At 38.3% G+C, this 16,173-nt stretch overlaps 1 protein-coding gene across 6 annotated transcripts in view; it reads right to left on the reverse strand.

Annotated features, from left to right (window-relative positions):
• The window catches only part of LOC124166097 (probable protein arginine N-methyltransferase 6.2), a 192,062-nt gene that overhangs the window by 70,520 nt on the left and 105,369 nt on the right, over positions 1 to 16,173 (reverse strand). For 2 of the 6 annotated variants that reach the window (XR_006866397.1, XM_046543730.1), the window contains exons 7-8: positions 7,148 to 7,198; positions 6,419 to 6,687 (exon numbers count right to left, since the gene is read on the reverse strand). The exons of 2 other annotated variants lie outside the window; for them this stretch is intronic. Coding sequence is in view for 2 of the 4 variants with exons in the window: in XM_046543730.1 (XP_046399686.1) it covers positions 6,676 to 6,687; positions 7,148 to 7,198 (63 nt within the window). In the remaining 2 variants the exon portion in view is untranslated. Of the gene's footprint in view, positions 1 to 6,418; positions 6,688 to 7,147; positions 7,199 to 8,355; positions 8,550 to 16,173 lie in introns of those variants that run through there. 2 more of the 6 variants (XM_046543733.1, XM_046543728.1) reach the window with 1 other exon arrangement.

Below are 16,173 nucleotides of genomic sequence, written 5' to 3' on the forward strand. Positions count from 1 at the left end.
AATTACTGATGAGTGAGCTAGGGATCAATGTTTTGGCACTAGCTGAACACTGGTTACGCCAGGATGAAATATCTTCATTTGCCATCGAAGGTCCAAACCTAATCTCCTCTTACTGTAGACAACAGCACAAATGTGGTGGTGTTGCATTGTATTGTCAACCAAAGATAAATATGATCTGTCTGAACTTGCACTGTTCAGTGGAATCAATTTGTGAGTGCTCTGGTGCTATACTTAAAGTGAGAAACCAAACTCTTGCAATTTTATCCATTTATCGGCCTCCTGGAGGCAATTTTAGCATTTTTTTTGTATTTTGAAATGATGTTCTTGTGTCTCTAATGGCCAGAAGACTGAATGGTATAATAATATTCGGTGATTTAAATGTTGATTTTCTAAAAGATTCCACTATGAAGAGTGACCTCATGAATTTGCTCTCCTCCTTTGGGCTGCAGGTTGTAAATTCGGAACCCACTAGAGTTACTGCAAATTGCCAGTCCCTCCTGGATTATTTTATCACGAACATCCCAGCCTCTAAGCTAAAATTATAAACTATCAATACTGGCCTGTCTGACTACTTTGGCCTCTGTGTGCATGTTGATAATGACACTCTTATCCCCAAGCCTCCCAATCGTCTTGTTGCTAAGAGAATTTTCTGTAAGAACTCCATGATGGATTTTGCTACCTTGCTGGAGCAGGAATCTTGGGAGGACGTTATCTCGGCTGCAAACTGTGAAGACAAATTTAGTGCTTTTTTCAATGTTTTTATCATGTATTTCAATGCCTCCTTTCCCCACAAAAAAGTTAAACTGGGTATGGCAAATAGAAACTTTAAGATTATCTCACCTGAAATTGTTGCTCTATCTAAAAATATCCGGGAACTTCATCTTAAAAGTAAATTCACTGATCCTAATCTCCGAAAAACATACCAATCAGCCCATAAGGAATTCCGAACCCTCATAAACAACACCAGGAAATATAAAATTGAACAAACTATTAATAATTCAAACAATATTATTAAATCGACTTGGAATGTCATTAAACATCTTACCACTGCCTCAAATGTCGAAATCAAAAATCCTCCCTCTATGAGCTTTGGAGGCATCAGTGTCTTGGAGCCTGAAGCGATTGCTGACTTGTTTAACACTCACTTCTGTAATGTTGCCACAAAACTCCTCAAAAAGGCAAACACACCGAATCCCCCACAAAAGCACTTCCATCAACCTATGTTCCTTTTTCCCACAACTCAGGCAGAAATTATAAAAACTATCAACTCTTTTGGTAATAAATTTTCTACTGGCCTGGATGACATCCCTATGCCAGTGTTGAAAGCTGTTGCACACATCATTGCACTACCCTTGGCTGATATCATAAACTCATCTTTCTCCTCTGGGTGCTTCCCTACAAATCTCAAATCTTCCCGAGTGATACCTGTTCACAAAAAAGGTTCTCGCGAAAATGCAGATAACTACAGACCTATATCCATCCTTTCTGTTTTTTCGAAACTAATGGAAAAATTGTTCTTCACACGTACGTATGAATATTTGTCTTCAAAGAAGCTACTCCATGACAACCAACATGGTTTTTGGACTGGTAAATCCACTACAACAGCCTCCTTTGAGCTCATAAACGAAATACTACTAGGCCTAAACGACAAGCTACTAACCCTTGGAATCTTCTTTGACCTAAGTAAGGCTTTTGATCTCATTGACCACAACATTCTAAAAAATAAGCTCTGTGCTTTCTGCATCGTTGGTTTGCCCCTTAAATGGATCATGTCCTATCTGAGTGAAAGGATGCAAGTTGTCTGCTACTCCATCAGTCACTCTACTGTTAAATCCAGTGCAATGAAACTCTCCTGTGGGGTACCCCAAGGGTCTCTCCTGGGACCGCTCCTATTCCTATTGTTCATCAATGACCTTCCAAACCACCTATCCCATGGCAAATTAATTCTCTATGCAGACGATACATCTGCTATCATCACAGCCGACAGTCCCCAAAACCTAATCCATCTCAGGAATATTACTGTCAACGAAATGCAACAATGGTGCAGCAAAAATAACCTCATGCTCAATGAAGAAAAAACAGTCTTCCCTCAATTTCTGCATAAGAGATCCAATAAGGTAGATCTCTTCCCAAGTAATAATAAAAATCCACACGGAAACAGCATAAGTACCTCTAAGTTCCTTGGACTTATCATTTCCGAGACCCTAGATTGGTCACATCATATTCAAGCCACAATCAGCAAAGTATCTGTAGGCACCTTCATGATCAGGATGTTAGCACCAGTTGTGTCTCTAGATACTTTGAAAAAGCTGTATTTCGCTAAAATACACACTCACTTATCCTATGGCATTTTGTTCTGGGGAAATTCAGCTGCCTCAAGTAAAGCCTTTTCTGCACAAAAGCAAGCCATCAAGGCAATGTTTCAAGTCTCTATACGTACCCCAGGTAAACCTCTTTTTTCCAATGCAAAAATCCTCACACTCCCTTCTTTATATATTTTGACATGTGCTTGCTTCATACACTCCAACCGGGACAAATTTCCTGCTAATGCCTCTTACCACAATTACTCTACCCGCGCTAGAAATAATATACACACTCAACAATACTCAAGTTCTCTCTGCCTCCACAATTTTTAATCACATCCCTGAGGAAATTAAATCCCTCTCTTCACCTGCCGTGTTTAAATGGAGGGTTAAAAATATTCTATTCAGAAAGTGCTATTACAGTGTCTCTGAATACCATGAAGATTCTCATAAAGACATGTGATATTGAAATGTATTTTTGTACGGTTTTTCCCTTTTCTGTATTTTTATTGTATATACATACATATATACTTATGGTAAACGCATCTCCTAATGTCTTTTGTACTTTTATATTGCATCTTTTTTTGAATGCAAATCTTGACGTAGCCATGCATTGTATTTTTGCCAACGGTGATAAATAAATATTATTATTATTATTATTACCTATTTTTAGAAAGTAGATTTTAAGACGTTTGTGGGAAGTAAGAGTATAAAATTTTTGGATGTAACTGAAAGAGATTAGGCTTTAAGGTGAAATAAAAAGGGAATCCTGGACCAGAGTAATTCACCAATTGTTTAAAATTAAAACCTACCGTAACCAGAGGAATTCTTAAATAATGAATAACAAGTTCAATTTTTATACCGTATTTGCACGAATCTAAGACGAGGTTTTTTTCCCTCCTAACTCCTGCAGAAAAGAGGGTTCGTCTTACAATCGGATGCAAAATTCTCGATGTCAATGGGGTTGCATAAGTTACGTCGGAAAAATTATGGACACCTAAGTTTGCCACCCGATAGCTATACAACGAAAAATCAACGTCAAAAATAGCTTAACAGTAATTAAGCATGTTTCATTTTGCGTTCAAGTAAAAAAAAAACATTTTCCATTTTTGGGCAGCAGGCAAAGATTCGGTGCGTGCCGCTCAGTCACCGGGTGCACTTCTGCCATGTCCGCGAGATTGCCCGCTTTACCCTGGGTTCGGCTCCATTCAAGTTAAAGCTCGATCAACTCACAAAATGTTCGTGTGATTGGTTACAATTTACCTAAATTTTAACGTTAAAGCCTCAATGCCATCGCGGAATACTCTGCTACAAAGTCGTAGCATTTTTCTCAGAGCAACGGTAAGAAGGCAACATGATTTGCCTCTGATTAGAGAGATCGATTCAGTTTTGGTTTCAGAGTATTACAATAGCAGAGAAAAGAAGTCATTACACTGCCGCTTTCAAAAGAAAGTTATACGGTGGAACCTCGATCTATCGTTCCCGCATTGATCGTTCGCCGTTTCTGGTCCCAAATAAAGTTCCTTATAGACAATTTAATTTTTTCCCGCATCTATCGTTCCCCGAAGTATCGTTTCTCGCATTGATCGTTTGAAGATCGCGGTTCCGACGCAGAATTTTCCCACATCCATCGTTTGACGAAAATGAGACGAAATAAATACAATGTGTCATTTATGGCTAATAACGACAAGCACGTAGTTGGAATCCTCTCCAAGAGATGGAACTACCATTGGGAGAAGCTCAGTGCCGTGGGAAAGTAACATTAGCGCATTTCCCAAGAACCTTTATCCCCCTCCATTCACCATTCGCCTCCCCCCTTCTGACGCTTTCCTCTTCTTCAAAATAAAAACAGGTCCCAGCTCGCTCAGGGATCTTATTACGAAGACCTTAGCTTCGAAAAAAATATCGAGTTACACGAGAACAATAGAAACGTGTTTTGCGCTCCCCCCTCTTCTCACCAACTGACCTTTTTCAGCCTAACTGCTTCGAAGTTCCCAGTTTATGGAGGTCAACTGCTGCATGAATCACCTATTAGCCCAAAAGGTATCTAACAATGATATTCAGTAATTGCTATTATGCTTCAGTCACCGGGTGCACTTCTGCCATGTCCGCGAGATTGCCCGCTTTACCCTGGGTTCGGCTCCATTCAAGTTAAAGCTCGATCAACTCACAAAATGTTCGTATGATTGGTTACAATTTACCTAAATTTTAACGTTAAAGCCTCAATGCCATCGCGGAATACTCTGCTACAAAGTCGTAGCATTTTTCTCAGAGCAACGGTAAGAAGGCAACATGATTTGCCTCTGATTAGAGAGATCGATTCAGTTGTGATTTACCGTGCCTTTCAGAGTATTACGATGGCAGAGAAAAGAAGTTATTACACTGCCGCTTTCAAAAGAAAAGTTATACGGTGGAACCCCGATCTATCGTCCCCGCATTGATCATTTTCCCACATTCATCGTTCGCCGTTTCTGGTCCCAAATAAAGTTCCATATAGACAATGTAATTTTTTCCCGCATCTCCGAAGTATCGTTTTCCCGCATTGATCGTTTGAAGATCGCGGTCCCGACGTATAATTTTCCCGCATCCATCTTTTGACGAAAATGAGACCAAATAAATACAATAAATACAATGTGTCATTTATGGCTAATAACGATAGGCACACAGATTAAATCTTCCCCACGAAATGAAACTACCATTGGGAGAAGCTCAAAGCCGTGGGATAGTAACATAAGCGCATTTCCCAAGATCCGCTATCCCCCTCCATTCAGCACTCGCCTCTCCCCTCTGACGCTTTCCTCTTCTCCAAAATCAAACAAAAGGTCCCAACTCGCGCAGGGATCGTATTACGAAGACCTTAGCTCCGAAAAAAATATCAAGTTACACGAGAACAATAGAAAAGCGTTTAACCCTTTTCTCACCCACTGGCGTTTTTCAGCTTACCTGCTTCAAAGTTCCCAGTTTCTGGAGGTCAACCGCTGCATGAATCACCTATTAGCTCAAAAGGTGTCTAACAATGAATGTCGGCAATTGGTATTATACTTTTATTAGATTGAAATATTTGCAATACGCACGTCATTTAAAAAAGAACGAGACCAAACACGACGTATTTCTAACGTTATTTAAGCATTTTTAAGCATGGAACTAGTTGGAAAAATACGGTGGTGATTTTTGGTGAAACTTGATATCCTCGTAGCTGAGCTTCTCGGCAGTAAATGCGGCATTTTTTTCCGAAAACAGGATATCAGGTTATTATCAGTTATCAATTTACCAGTTATACCATAAGTCTCACTTGTCAGAGTTACTGACGAAGGGATATCTTCTCAGGATATTTTGCTCCTCCCTACTAACAATTCGAATTCATCCACCCATCTGGCGCTACGCTAATTAGAAAAGAATGGGTATCTTTAGGACAAAAATTTTCATGGCGAAGTCATATGGTCATGCTTCACCCTCTGCAGTATGCTCTGCGTACGCCGAACGCGATAGCATCAGTTCCGAACTTCACCTCGTATGAGTGGTTCCCTACTTTCCAGGGTGGCTTGACTTCAAACCACCGAGTGTTTTCCGTGTGGGTTTAATAAAGTCAGGTTTAATTTTCACTAGTTTAATTTTATTCGTCTTCGGACCATGGCCCCTCCGAAGACGCTATTAGTCGAATCAACAATAAGACCTAAGTGTCTCGATAAAGTACCACTATTCCTGTCATTACGCGCTAAAATCTAATCATAATTATGAGCCAAAAAGCCTGTGTTTCCTGGGACATAGGCAACCTAGCCAAACACTCTCGCATTGATTGTTTTCCCCTTGAAAATGTTTTTCCCCAAGTGGAGTTCCAAAAAAGGGGGGTCGTCTTAGAATCGTTATCGTCTTAGATTCGTGCAAATACGGTATTCTTCCCGCAACCTGCCATATCATTAACAATCAGAATTTATGTATTTGATTCACTGAATTTAATGTGTAATTGTGATTATTACACTACTGATCTACTTTATTTGTATAAAACTATGATAAAGGTATATATAAAGAAAAATAAAGTTTCTTAAATGAAATGCTTTATTATTTAAAAATTCATAATATAAAAATATATAAATGTCAACTATTTTTGTAAATGCTCTTCCAACAACTCCAAACCTGACTCAATCAATTGTACTACCCTTTCAAAACTCTTCTGCTTCTTCACCTTAACTTCTAATTTCCTCTCCTCTAATTCTAACTTCCTCTCCTCAACCTGCAGCTTCCTTTCATCCACCTCCAGTCTTCGCCTCTCCAAATCCAGCCTCCTCTCCTCCACTCCGACAAAACTTGCCACCAATTTCCTCCCTTGCCCACGTCTTGTTATGGCCTCCGCCTCTACTCCACCATAATCAGCTTAATCATCGACCTTAAATATACATAATATGAACATGCACACTCATTTCAAAATATGTTTTTGCATAATTTTAATTTCCTCATTCATTATAATTTGGGTGAGAGGGAATTTTTTCAGTTCTATTGTTATTATTCTTCTGATTTTAGGTCGTGAAAGGGCCTCTCAACACATCATAGCCCTCAACTTGGTCTTAATAACAAATAAAATAATCCAACTCCATCATTAAGGGGTATTTCATCACAGAAATACTGCATCAATTCTGTTAAATTCTAAATTTCATTCAACAATTACTTTGAGTCCTTTGCATGTTTAAATGTTCAATAAGAATTTAGCAACCTTATTTGCCACAGCATTACTGTTATTAGCGGTATTGGTATTTTAAAATTTACCGATTCCCATTCGACAACTTGTAATCTCTTAGATGTAGGCAAAGTAAAGTCACAATATTAACAAATGGCTAAACAGTTCTTACCGGGTCTGGCACTACGGTGACTTCTCCCTCCTCATCTCCTCGATCAATTTCCTGTGAAAAAAAGCTAAAGTTAGGTTTTTTGAAGAAAATTATGCTGCTCTCTCTGTTAGGTACAGGTACATCGGCATCATTTGGAAAGTACAGGAAATATATTGTGACATACCGACCATATGTCCGGTATTTCTTTCGCTGTGCAATAACCCAAGCAGCGGATGATCGCATATGTGTGGGTGAGCGTGCCTATGACTGTGTGTGTGTGGATAGATTGTCATGCCCCGGGCATGAGGTATATGTGATTCACGAGTGTTTTGTGTTGGTCAGAACGGACCGATGGTTGCCCCACTCGACGGAGAGGCACAAGTGAAACCCCTCTTACCTCAAAAAACCCCATCCCTTGTGCATCATTCCCCTCCACATGGGTATAAATCCGCGGAGAGAGAGAGCATAAAGAAGAGAAATCCTAGCCCGGTCGACGGGGAGAGAACAAGAGTGGTGACGTGCCTGATGGTCCTCATTTCTGGGGGTGACCAGAGAGTGCTGTTGCAGGACGAGATTGTTCTACGGAGATAGCCAGAAGCGGAGCGAGATCGCAGACGAGCGACAGACGGGATCAACGCCCAGAGGTCGGGAGGGAGACAGCCCTCGATCCTGCGGACACTTGGGTCCAACTCGTCGCATCATTGACGGCTCCTACTGCTCAGGCTCCAACGAAACCGTAAGAACGTTGCAGTTAGCGACCCGTCCTCGTGCTTGTTCGCCCAGACCCGAATTACTTCCCAAATTGTGTAGCCAGAATATTGGTTCTCTCTCTCTGTCCCGGTGTGCCGTATCTATCAACTAACTGTTGACTCATTGTCAGAAATCTGATTCAGTGTGATCACAAAAGCAGCCTAAAGACTTGATTTGGGCAAATTGTAAACTCAGCCCACATATTCTATAAATCACGAATTGTTCTTTTTGTTTTTGGAGGGGGGTAATTGAATCATATCATATTGTGCATTTTTCGTTCACCTCATCTTCATCAGGGTAATTAATTTCGATAAATGTGTGTGTATGTTATGCAAGTGGAAAATATATTTTTTTGTGTCTCAAAGTAATCAACAATGGTTCGATCATTCTGTACTCGGGACTATTGATGCCCTCACTTCCCTATAAAATATGTGGCGTTTCATGTTCCGTCACAATATAAAAACTCTGCAATACTTGCCTCTTCTCTCGGAGGGGGTCCCGCCTCAACTAAGTTGCCATCCCCTTGGACACCCTCCAGAGAGAGGAAAAAAATAAGCCTCTCCTCAAGAAGGTTAAGGTCGAATGCCAGCGGTGACCCCGACCCAGTTGCTGACCGATGGGCTTTAATTCTGATATATTTTTTCTTTGTGTTGCATTTCCAGTCTTGTCATACCTATTACATAATAATAATAAATAAATGAAAGCAATATATTTTTCAATTATGCATGTAAATACATTTACGGCCGTATTCATAGTTTCCTTAGTAAGCTACTAACGCCCAAGTAGCGTTCTAAGTAGTAGCTTACTAGCAAAATGGTATTCATAGATCGTTAGTAAGGGCAACTAAGCTTAGTATGCTACTATCTTAGTAGCCGGTTCTTAGTCGCCCTCCGGCCTTGTCTAAGGGAGCTACTAAATATGGTGGACCGTTGTGGATGATCAAACTCCGGTTTTATTTGTATACTGTTATAGAGTTTTTATGCATTTGTACCAAAATGGAATACGAGAATCCATTCTTCAAGTAAGGCAGGCAACGTATGTAGTGTAATTGTTGACAGGAATTGAAAGTTTTTCGTAGCTGCGAGGAAGCTACGACTTGCAGTGAACTTGTGCCTCTAGTGTAAGTGAACACAATTTGTACATTCAATGCGCCCCTGAGTGAATTGATTGCATATAGACGATGAAGTAAAGAGTGAAGCGACAAGTGAAGTGATTTGTGAGTGTATGAGCTTTGACAATGTGAAGTGAAATGTTGTGTGCGTTGTAGTGCTATTTGTGATATGATCAGCAATAAATAAGTAAAACAAGTTACGTTAATTATGTTTTGTTTTTTACATTAACCACCTCTAGTAAATTATATGCCGTTTATTTCCGCACGCTGTCAATATTTGAAATATTTAAATGTAGCGAAGCAGATTGTTGTTCCCTTCGCTAACATTTTAGGAGTTGCAAACATATGTTACTAATTGCTCGCACGTAGGTGTTTGTAACGTAATAAATGTGTATCATTCACACATTTATCTCAACGTTATTTTCTTAACGATTCATTTCTGCATTGCAAAAGTTTTCGTTTCTACTCCGACATTGAGGTGTATTTCTGCTTTCCGAATACAGATATGTATAATACTGACGTTGCTAGTTATGTTTTTCCTTACTAATCACGCATACACTAATGGAAACAAATATCGGAAGTGCAAACAATACGCAATGTATATGATCAATAAAAATACGGCCGTTTGTAAAGCCATAACTGCATCTCAAACATACAAATGCTTCGGTATTACTCATAAATCTACCCTTTCCCAAAGGTATTGCATAATTTTTGTGTACAGCAATCAAAAAATATGTCTGAGATGAGATATCACATCGAATTATCCATTATGAAGTAAACATTTCAATGCATTTTGCTGAATCAATTTCTTTTGTTTGATAGTGTTACGAATTTTCCGCGCCGCGGAGGAGTCAGATGTAGTGTTGTCAAGCGTAGCCTAGCGGGTTGAACCCAAACCGTTACCGAGTATCGGCTGCCGAGCTGGCTAGTAGCATACTAAGTTAGTAGCTCTTAGTAGCTCACGCAATAGAATTCATGAATACCATATCTTAGTAGGCGACTAAAAGGTCTTAGTAGCCGACTAAGTTAGTCGCCCTACTAGTGTGTTTTAGCGTAAATCTATGAATACGGCCGTTAATATCTAACTATAGTAAGATCATTCTAATAAGTATCGTACCTTCTGCCACTTGTGGGCGGGTCTCATTGGGCCATTCCCGCAGGAATTCAACACTGTGGCCATCTCTTCCGGGTCATTCCATGTCAGTTCATCCAGGCATGACACCCACCGACTCGGATTTTGATAATACTTGGCAATTTTCATCCTTCCATGTAGGAATGAAACAGTGTAAAATATTTCTTGGCTATCTCTGAAAGTTTTTTTTTCACGACCATTTGAAGTTTGGGTGAAACTGCAGTTTTTCAATGAATGCGGTCTCCAGAGGCATTTGTACCTCCAGAGGGAAATAATTTGTCTCAGCCATAGTTTCCATCCAATTCTCATGAAATTTTGCAGGTTTACTAGAGAAGTCATGAGGATTCCAAAAACTAATTGAAAAATATCCTAAGGGATACTGGAAATTCTCTAAACTCATGTGTTTCATAAGATTTTAGAAAATTTTGCGCCAAAAACATGGTTCTATAAAACATCAAATTTTGACCTGAGGCAATATCTGAATCAAGCTAAATTATTTTTTCTAATATTCCTTAAGATATGACCCACCACCTGTAAAAATAAAATTCATGGCTTTTTGCTTGCTTTGTTGTTAAAAAAAATTTTATGTAAAAAAAAATCCCTTTTCACGACTCTGGTAGTCGGTGTTGGGTCATCCTTCAAGTGTGACGAAATGCTTGTGTTAACTGTATTGTACATCTAAGTAAATATTTACAACATGAATCTAGTACATAGTAAGTTCAAAAATTTAAACATTTTTTATGTGCAGGTTGTTTTTCTCCCGATAAGAAAATATATTTTTGAAATAGAATATTTTAGGGAATTCATGGCACTTACCCATCATTGCTGGGGATAACTTGATTGTTGCTTTATAAAACACATCAAAATACAGGATATATGTCAATACAAGTTAACTTTATCCATTTTGTATTGACAAAAAACTTCACAAGTGTGTATAACTTCATTTATGCTGCACAACTTATTTTTAAAAAATGTTAGGAGATACATTGTCTAACCTTGACCAGCCTTTTCTCAAATGAGGGCTAGACATTAACTTGTACAGTATCTTCTTTGAAGAAATGATACTTTTTAACTTCATAGTGGAGCTGAGAAAAATATCAGATTACATTGAAATATGGTAACAATGTAACCACATCTTTTAGACCTGAACTGGGTTCATTGAACAGAAAGTGGAAATGACCTGAGGAAGCCCTGCCACTTTTACCATTTATACATAGTAGTTTTTCTCTCTGGAGGTGGGTATTGTTTGCCCTTTTACTACCCCAGTTGCCCTCCAACTTTGGAAGAGTGAACATCAAGTCTTTTTTCAATAAGTTTTGTGGTTAATATTTGTGTTCATCTCTAGAAACCAGGTATGTAAACCTTAAGGAAAATATTTTGACAAAATTTGTTCTTTCTATCTCAGTTAACAATCATTTGTCACTTTCATATTTTGATTTATTATTTAGGCTGATGCCTTTATAATGGCCCAGTATCAAGAGCTTGGTAACTGCAGTGTAGGAGAACATAGTGGTACAGAGTGCCATAAAACTAGCTACACTCAGTTATTGAATCTCCTAAAATTTAAAGAATTAAGTGGATTGGAAAGACAAATGATTGAACTCAGGAGTGGCATAAGTTCTGGACTTCTTTTGAGTATCTGTGAGCACCATAAAACCTACTTCTTCTAAAAATATAAAACATATCAAATTACCTGCTGTGATCCATTTAGATGTCATGGGAAAAAAATTTATCTCTACGAACATTAACACCAGCATTTTCATTCAAGATAAATAGCATACCAGAAACTATTAAAGCAATTCCGGAACAAAAAATTTGTAATTCATGTAGAGAAAAAGTGGATAAATACACATACCATATTGAAGAAAACTGTGGCATTGAAGAGGTAATCCCACTTGCTGGCAGTGATGATACTATTGTAGATTTTGACAAAGATTCGTTGAAAGAAAAAGCATTGGAGGAAATAAATTCATCCCTCAAGGAAATGGGCGTGTCTCCTTTAAAACTCCATGCAGTTGCATCCCACAGCAAATCGTTGTATGCTAAAAGGAAACTGAAAGTTGCAACTTCTACTTTGAACAAAAAGGTTTGCAAAGTATTTGATAAAGAATTCCTTCCAGAGCATGATTCAGAAGTTCTTGATAAAGCGAGTGATATGGATGTGCTATTTGGGTTGCTAAAAGAAAAACTGGTGACAGCAGGCAGCCGGCGAGAGATTATTCAGCTACTAACACTAGCTCCGACTTCGTGGAGTAGGAAAAAAAGTAGCCACCGAGTTTAATGTGAGTGAATATACAATTCGGCAAGCTAGGGAACTTCTAAGAACGAAAGGCATCATAGCCATACCAGATCCAAGGAGAGGCAAAAACATAGAACAAGCTGCAGTGGACTTAGTTCAGTCATTTTACCAAAATGACGAGTATTCACGCCTTATGCTAGGAATGAAAGATAAGGTGAGTGTGTCCAAAAATGTCCACCAGCAAAAGAGGTTACTTCTAAGTAACCTAAATGAGCTTTATGCAGCTTTTAAATTTGAATTCCCACATGTAAAATTAGGGTTTTCAAAATTCTGTCTGTTGCGACCTAAATGGTGCGTGTTGGCAGGCTCCTCTGGAACCCATTCTGTATGTGTCTGTGCTATCCATCAGAATGCATCACTTCTTCTCCACGCATGCTCAATAGAGGAGACCTTCAATGACCTATTTGATTACTTGGTATGTTCCAAAGATAACAGGGATTGCATGTTACGGCACTGTTCAGAATGTATGTCTGACAAGCGACTGAAGGAACATCTAAAAAGTAAATTTGAGGAATGGGACCCTGAAGATGAAGTGACATACAGTGCATGGGTGACAACAGATCGGACACAACAAATTAGGTTAACAGTGACTCTGGATGAATACATCAATAGTCTGGTGGACAATCTGGAAAAACTTCTCCCACATTCCTTCATAACCAAATCCCAGGCGAGATACCTAAAAGAACTCAAAAATAACCTACAGCCAGATGAAGCCATTGTTTTGCTGGATTTCAGTGAAAACTACCATTATGTGGTACAAGATGAGGTTCAGGGTCATCACTGGAATCAGGATGGTTGTTCCCTACATCCAGTAGTAATTTATACTCGTGGACAGCTGCAGAAAGATCTCTGTGTGTTAAGTTTGTGTGTATTTTCTGACGATCTAGAACATGATGTGGCTTTTGTATTTGAAACGCAAAAAATATTCACTCAGTTTTTAAAGGAAAAGTTCCTTGAAGTAAAGGAAGTGCAATATTTCAGTGATGGTTGTGCTGGCCAATATAAGAACTGTAAAAACTTTATAAACCTGTGCCATCATCACTTGGACTTTGACTTGCATGCTTCTTGGTCATTTTTTGCAACTAGTCATGGGAAATCTCCATGTGATGGGATAGGCGGAACAGTTAAGCGCATTCTTACAAGAGAAAGCCTTCAGCGGGATCTACGTAACACAATGACTTCCATTGAAAAGGTGTTTGAGTTCTGCAAGTACAAAGTGGATAAAATTTCATTTTATGTTTTAAAAAAAGAACAATTGTCAATGATTCGGCAACAATTAGAAACTCGCTGGAGCCATGCAAAAACAATCCCAGGTACTCGTAGCTACCATTCTTTTATACCAATTTCAAATAACATTATTGTGACAAAAAAAATTAGCTTTGATACCACGTACAGTTCTGTCCACAATTTCTTGATAAAACCAAGTTGGGAAGAAATTATGACAAAAATTTGTACTAATTCTTTTGTGGCCTGCTTGAATGACAATCACTGGTTTTTGGGCTAGTTATGTCAAAGGATGTTGATCAATGTGATATAAAAGTGAAATTCTTGCATCCTTATGGGCCTGCAAGATCATTTTACTGGCCAAAAGAGAAAGAAGATATTTGCCATGTTCCTGTAAATAATGTCATTTGTAATGTGGAAACCCCTACTACAAGAGGCTCAGGATGAATGTATTACTTCTCGGAGAAAGACATTGAACGTGTGAACCAACGGCTGTTGGATTTAAAAGGAAAACTTGGAATTACCACTACTGGGGAAAAATATGTAACTCTGGTGTCAACTGAAATATTAGCTTTCTCTGAGATAGGCCTCAGTGAAGACCTTGGATACTACGCTATTTAACCACAAACTGATGCACAGACAAAAGTGACTACATATTGTGATTGTTGATTTATAAGTTGTGCAACATTAATGAAGTTAAACACATTTGTGAAGTTTTTTGTCAATACAAAATGGATAAAGTTAACTTGTATTGACATTTCAGGTCTAAAAGATGTGGTTACATTGTTACCATATTTCAATGTAATCTGATATTTTTCTCAGCTCCACTATGAAGTTAAAAAGTATCATTTCTTCAAAGAAGATACTGTACAAGTTAATGTCTAGCCCTCATTTGAGAAAAGGCTGGTCAAGGTTAGACAATGTATCTCCTAACATTTTTTAAAAATAAGTTGTGCAGCATAAATGAAGTTATACACACTTGTGAAGTTTTTTGTCAATACAAAATGGATAAAGTTAACTTGTATTGACATATATCCTGTATTTTGATGTGTTTTATAAAGTAACAATCAAGTTATCCCCAGCAATGATGGGTAAGTGCCATGAATTCCCTAAAATATTCTATTTCAAAAATATATTTTCTTATCGGGAGAAAAACAACCTGCACATAAAAAATGTTTAAATTTTTGAACTTACTATGTACTAGATTCATGTTGTAAATATTTGCTTAGATGTACAATACAGTTAACACAAGCATTTCGTCACACTTGAAGGATGACCCAACACCGACTACCAGAGTCGTGAAAAGGGATTTTTTTTTACATAAAAATTTTTTTAACAACAAAGCAAGCAAAAAGCCATGAATTTTATTTTTACAGGTGGTGGGTCATATCTTAAGGAATATTAGAAAAAATAATTTAGCTTGATTCAGATATTGCCTCAGGTCAAAATTTGATGTTTTATAGAACCATGTTTTTGGCGCAAAATTTTCTAAAATCTTATGAAACACATGAGTTTAGAGAATTTCCAGTATCCCTTAGGATATTTTTCAATTAGTTTTTGGAATCCTCATGACTTCTCTAGTAAACCTGCAAAATTTCATGAGAATTGGATGGAAACTATGGCTGAGACAAATTATTTCCCTCTGGAGGTACAAATGCCTCTGGAGACCGCATTCATTGAAAAACTGCAGTTTCACCCAAACTTCAAATGGTCGTGAAAAAAAAACTTTCAGAGATAGCCAAGAAATATTTTACACTGTTTCATTCCTACATGGAAGGATGAAAATTGCCAAGTATTATCAAAATCCGAGTCGGTGGGTGTCATGCCTGGATGAACTGACATGGAATGACCCTTCCCACAGTTCATTGGCCCTAGCCCTTCCAGCAGGGCCCAGCAACCAGCCTTTTGCGAGTCCTGGGTGCTGCTCCATGAACTGGAGCATTGCACCCAGTTGCTCGTTCGAAGTTCTACAATCTCTGTAATATTTTTTACGGAAATATAATTTTAAATGCCCTGGCTGGTGAATTGATCGTGAAAAGCTGTGGCACAAAAAAAAAACAAAAATGCTGTCTCTATTTCAAGCGAATTTAAGACTATTTATTCCTTTCTTACAATTTACTTGTTTTCAACAATCGCGTACATCTATGCCCCTAATGGTTGTTAAACCATCCAGGCGGGATTTGAAACCGTGACCTCTAGGTTGGCAGTCGGGGGCATTACCCCGGCGCCACCGAGGCCGACAAACAATATTGGTATCAGAATTAGACAATTGAGTAATTTGTAATTTTATCTAACACCATTCATTATTTAAGGAATGAATGGTGGAATAAATATAACTTCGGAAAATTAAAAAAAGGTGAAATTGAAATCAATTAGCACACAAGGCGATAGAGGAATACGTTTAGATGCTTCATATGGAATTAATTACTCAATGCAATCAGCGTTCAAGTTTACTTCCAAGCCACAGTTTTCATGTCCATTCGCGCACTTGTTCTAAATGAACCAACTAAATAAAATACTGATACAAGTTC

The sequence above is a fragment of the Ischnura elegans genome, chromosome 9 (assembly GCF_921293095.1).
Source record: "Ischnura elegans chromosome 9, ioIscEleg1.1, whole genome shotgun sequence".
Lineage (NCBI taxonomy): Eukaryota > Metazoa > Arthropoda > Insecta > Odonata > Coenagrionidae > Ischnura > Ischnura elegans.